This window comes from Vombatus ursinus, unplaced genomic scaffold (genome assembly GCF_900497805.2).
Source record: "Vombatus ursinus unplaced genomic scaffold, bare-nosed wombat genome assembly UNPS02006874.1, whole genome shotgun sequence".
Lineage (NCBI taxonomy): Eukaryota > Metazoa > Chordata > Mammalia > Diprotodontia > Vombatidae > Vombatus > Vombatus ursinus.
In genome coordinates this window covers 10335269-10340588 of record NW_020946652.1, presented here as the reverse complement: position 1 = coordinate 10340588, position 5320 = coordinate 10335269, and the positions used below count along the sequence as shown (strand labels likewise).

The 5320-nt window shown below is 53.4% G+C and overlaps 1 protein-coding gene and 1 pseudogene across 1 annotated transcript in view; both read left to right on the top strand.

The window, feature by feature from the left end:
* LOC114033263 (serum paraoxonase/arylesterase 1-like) overlaps positions 1-1297 on the top strand; it is a 30001-nt gene extending 28704 nt beyond the window's left edge. Inside the window, exon 9 of the mRNA XM_027848709.1 lies at positions 1047-1297. Within this exon, the coding sequence (XP_027704510.1) occupies positions 1047-1205 (159 nt within the window). The 3' untranslated portion in view covers positions 1206-1297. The remainder of the gene's footprint in view (positions 1-1046) is intronic.
* A 2882-nt stretch (positions 1298-4179) lies between these two features.
* On the top strand, positions 4180-5104 carry LOC114033308 (annotated as a pseudogene).
* Positions 5105-5320: the final 216 nt, after the last annotated feature.

The window sequence follows — 5320 nt, the reverse complement described above, 5'->3', positions numbered from 1 at the left end:
GAGGGAGGAAGAGAGACAGAGAAAAGTGGGGAGAGGGAGAGAGATGGACAGGGATAGACGGGAGAGCTTCCTTAGGCAGAGCGTTGGACAATGCCCCGTGAGTGGGTTTGCTACAGGATGCTGAGAATACCATGCCTGGACTCCATCTCTAGTCACTTGTGCACCTGTTAGGCTGCACCCCGGGGCCCAGAGTGGAAGCCACTCTCAGTGTTTCCCATCGACACATCGGGATGTTCTAACCAGCTCCAGTTGCCGGCAGGGCCCTGGAGGCTGCTCTAAAAGGGCCCCACATGAACCATCCTGCCAGGTTCGGGTGGTAGCCTGGACACGGCTGGGGGGGGGGGGGGCGGGGAGAACTGCCGAATGCTTACAACCAGCCGCAGCTGACTCGTCTTAATTTCCTGTTTTCCCGAGGCCCTCCTGTCTCTTTCTTAGAACTTGCTCTAGATACGACTCAGCTGGATAACTGAGATCCGAGGGTCCTAAAGAGCCACACCGTGGCGGAAGGAGGCCCAGCCTCCTAAACCTGGGAGGTGTGCTAGTGACTTCCTAGTTGGCTTTCTTCTTCATGAGGTCTGACCAGTGTTCAGAGTTGATCCCAATCTGAGGAGCCTGAGAGGTCATCTGGGCCAACCCCCTGGTTTTACACGAGGAAACTGAGGCACCCAACAGGAAGTCACAGGTGCTAAGTAGCAGAGCCAGGCCTGGGGGACGCTAGCTTTCTCAGCAAGTCTGGGCTTGCTCCTGAGCTTGTCCACACACGGTCACTCGGTCACTCGGTCACGGCCAGGATGCAGCCCAGAGGCGTAGACTGGAGACACTGAGCCGCATTCCTCTGGGGGTAGGGGAACACCTGCTTCTCGGTGCCTAGGAGCCACAGTGGGTGAGGCCACGGGGCCCTTCACTGAGAATCAGGAAAGCCTTCCAGGGTCAGTCTTGGGGCTGCCAGGGACTACAAGGAACCCGGCCAGGGTTCTCAGGGCTAGGGGAAGGGGCTCAGCTGAGGCGCGGCTGAAGTCTAGAACGTCATTTCCCCTCTGCCGCAGGTGCTCCGCATCCAGAACATTCTCTCCTCCAAGCCGACGGTGACCCGGGTTTACGCAGAAGACGGCTCCGTCCTGCAGGGCAGCACCGTGGCCTCGGTTTTCAAAGGGAAGCTGCTGATAGGCACGGTCTTCCACCGAGCTTTGTACTGCGAGCTCTAGCCATACCCTCCCCGTGCTAAGGAGCCAGGTCACTGAGGCCGCGGGCCATCGAGGGGAACGCATCTGAGCAATAAAAGACGTGCCCCACCGAAGCCTTGAGAGAGTCTGATGCTGGGGGCTAAAGGGGCCAGGAGATGGGGTGTTGGCTCTAGTTTAGAGCCATTGGCAGAAGTCCTGGACCCCCCTGGAAGGGCCTTCCAGGGCCTCCTAAGGCAGCCTGGGCCTCTTTGGAGCAGCCCTCGCTCCTGGGATGTTATTACTGGTATCAAAGCCAGAACTGGCCCTGCAGCTTCCCCCATTCTGGCTGCTCCTGGATCCTCCCCCTGGGGCTCTCAGCCCCGCTCCAGGCAACAGCCTCTGCCCCTCACCTTCTCTTTTCCAGCCTGAGCATCCCTCCATCCTTTCGCAGACTCTCCCATTCCTGGTGGGTTGCCCTCCTCTGTCACACATGCTCCCCCTTGTCAATGTCCTTCCTAAAATGCAGTGCCTAGAACTGACTTCAGTCCTCTGAAATGTGATCCGAGCAAGGGAGGGGGCAGGTCTGTTACCTCCCTCATGCTGGACAGTAGACTCCTGTTGTGGCCTCACCTCGAGGGAGCTTTCTGGGATGCAGAGTCCTTGGCATTCCAGTCCCCCGATGGTCCTAAAGCATAGAATTTCCCAGATGGGAGAGTCTCAGGTCAGCTGGCTGGAATGGGGGGGGGAGGAGAGAGAGGAGAGGAGGAAAGGGAAGGGTAGGGAAGGGGATAAGGAGGAGAGGGGAGGGGAGGGGAAGGGAGAGGAGAGGAGAGGATGTTTGGCTCAAGAAAATATTACCCATGTAATTAAGCATCCAAAAAATGGAGCCTGACATTCCCAGACTTGGCACCCCAAGTGGATGGCGTCATCATCCCGACCCCACCTATGTTCCTCCCTTGCCCCTCCTTTCCTTTCCCTTCTCCCAATATCTCTGCTGTTCCCCTCTGCTCTCCCTCAAAGCTGACTTTCTAGATCTCATCCATCTCCCAAGCAGCCTCTGGATGCTTTGGAGACACTGGCTGCCAGCTCCACCCCACCCCACCACACACACACACACACACACACACACACACACACACACACACACACTACCCACAAGACACAATGGGTCACTGCCAAACCAGCCAGTATGAGTTGTAAACAGCATTTTCACCAGTCCCATCCCTCCCAGTGCTAGGAGGCAGCTCCCAAAGCCTGCCCAGGGAGGGCTCTAGGACATGACTCTTCACTGGCACATGTCCCGCTCTGCTTTGCCTTCCTAAGCCTAGTCAGCAGCCTCTGGAGTAGCTATGGTTAAGGCCAGCCTGATGCTGACCCTCTAGCCTGGTCTGGCTGAGTCTCTCACCCCCAGCACTTGAAGCATTCATTTAAGCTCCAGATGCTGGGCTAGACACTAGGGGAAGAAGAAGACGGACATGAACCAGTCCATCTGCAGGATGGCGCCATCTTGGAGGGCGGCATGTATACATATGGGTCCACACAAAGTGAACACAAGATCATAGCCATGCCAGGATGCAGGATGGGCCTCCTGTGTGCCAGACACTGGGCTAGGCGAGAGGGGTGTGGAAGGGGAGCTGGGCCTCATTCAAAGGGGACGGACGAGGCAGATACTCTGCCTTGGGGAGAGAAGAGGCTTTCTCCTGCCTGGCCTTCTCACATGGACTCAAAAGCCTGGCTTTGAATCTCCATTCAGACATGGGCCAGCTGTGCTGGCCTGAGCCAATCAATGCCTTTTCTGGCCCTGCTTCCCCATGTCTGCATCTCCAGAGTCCAGCCTGGGGGTGCCCAACATAAGCTTGCCCATTCACTGATGAGTCTGTCCAGGACCTCAGGCCCCACCCACACCACCAGGACATCTCCTCCACAACTTCCTTGGACTCAGCTTCTATTGAAGACAAACATTCTGGAAATTCTTCCTGCCCTGGGTCTCACTATCCTCTGTCCAAGGATTGCCTGGGGACAGGACCAGTTGCCAGCCTGTCTGGAGGCATGCTGGCAGGCTTGGGGGAGGCTGTTCTCCTCATGGGACTCTCCTACTTGCCCACTCCCAGCCCCAATCAACCCCACTTCCCCACTAGACCAAGGATTATCCACTTTGCTGTGACCTGAAAGCTGCTCCCTGGCTTTTTATGAGGGTGTGAGAACAGGGCCCCAGGGTTATGCAATCTTGGGGAGGGGAGCTAAATCTCCTCATTCATCAACAGGTTCATGGCACACCTGTACACCTCAGGAATTGTTATTGACCTGGGCCAGGCACAAATCCTGAGGCCCCAGGAGGCTGAGTTCTTAAGATAAGGAAGTTGTCCATCCCTAATGGAGCCTGAGTGGTAAGTGATTCCTGGCCCAGCCAAGTACACCCACAGAACAGCCTGGCACCTGAGAAAATGGGCAAGAAATCAGCAGAGGCAGGTCCTGCCCAACCCAAGCAGAGCTGGAGGGAGCCCAGCTGTTTCCCAGGCTCCCATTTCTGCCAAATACTAGCTGTCTCCTGCTAACAAATGATCTGAGAAAATCCAGACTTGACCCTTCTCTTTGAGAGAACCCTGGGGACCTCCTGGACTGTCTGTTCTAACCCTCCCACTTTATAGTTTAGGATATAGAGTCGGTGTACAGACAAGATTAGAACCCAGGGCTCTTCCCACCATGCTGTGTTGCCTTGTACAGGGCCCTAACTCTTAGAAGGAACCTTTCTGCCCTGGAGTCTCGTCTTGCTGCTGGGGGGTCATTGGGAGAAACAAAAACACCTGCCAAGGTGCTTTGGTATCCAAGCGATGAGCCAAGTGCAGCTGGGGGAGGGGGTTCAGGCCCCAGCCAGAGGGAGCAGTTGCCCTCGTTCTATTGGGTCCAACATGTTTAATTTTGAGAAGTGTCCCTCCCTCCCTCAGTGAATGAAATGGCAAACCCCTCCAGTGTCTTTGCCAAGAGAACCCCACGGATAAGACAAATGATAAAAGACATGACACCCAAAGATGAGCCCCTCGGGCCAGAAGGTATCCAACGTGCTACTGCGGAAGAGCAGAGAACAGCCACATGTAGCTCCAGAAGCAATGAGGCAGCTGGCCCAGAGCTGAAAGGAAGCTCAGCTGCAGATGTACCTGGTGACAAAAGCAAAGTCTGGTGTGACAGCCTGGGTGTCAGTGAAGTTAAATGGATGGAAATGGGTGAGTTCAATCCAGGTGATCACTCCATCTACTACCGTGGGCAAAAATCCCTTAGAAGAAATGGAGGAGACCTCAGTCAATAAAAGGGTGAGAAAAGCAGTGTTGGGGTATGATCTCAAAAATGACCGAATGATGTCTGTTCAAATCCAAGGTAAATCATTCAACATCACAGTAATACAAGTCTATGCTTCAACCACTGGTGCGGAAGAGGCCAAAGTCCATCAGTTCTATAACCTGTAGACCTGTAACATCCTCAAGAAATAGCACCCAAAAAATGTCACATTCATTATAGGGGATTGGAATGCTCACGTAGCAACTAAAAGCATAATTGGAGTGAAAGGCAAGTTTGACCTTGGAGTAGAAAACGAAGCAGGCAGACACTAAGAGTTTTGTCGAGATAACTTTCAACAAGCCAAAGAACATGGACATCACTAGATGGTCAATATAGAAAGATTATATATTTGGCAGCCAAAGGTGGAGAAGCTCTATATGGTCAGTTAAAACATTACCTGGAGGGGCAGCTAGGTGGCGAAGTGGATAGAGCACCGGCCCTGGAGTCAGGAGGACCTGAGTTCAAATCCGACCTCAGACACTTGACACTTACTAGCTGTGTGACCCTGGGCAAGTCATTTAAGCCCATTGCCTAGCAAAAACAAAACTAAACCTGGAGCTGACTGTGGCTCAGATCATGAGCTTCTTGTTGCAAAATTCAGACTTTAAAAAAATTAGGGAAAAATCATCAGATGATAAAGCTATGGCCTAAATAACATCCCTTATGAAGTGGAGGTGATGAATAGATTTAAGGGATTAAATCTGGTAGACAGAGAGCCTGAAGAACCATGGACAGAGGTTCTCAGTACTGTACAGGAGGCAGCCACCGGAAAAAAAAAAAAGCATTCCAAATAAAAAGAAGAGTAAGAAAGCAAAATGGTGTCT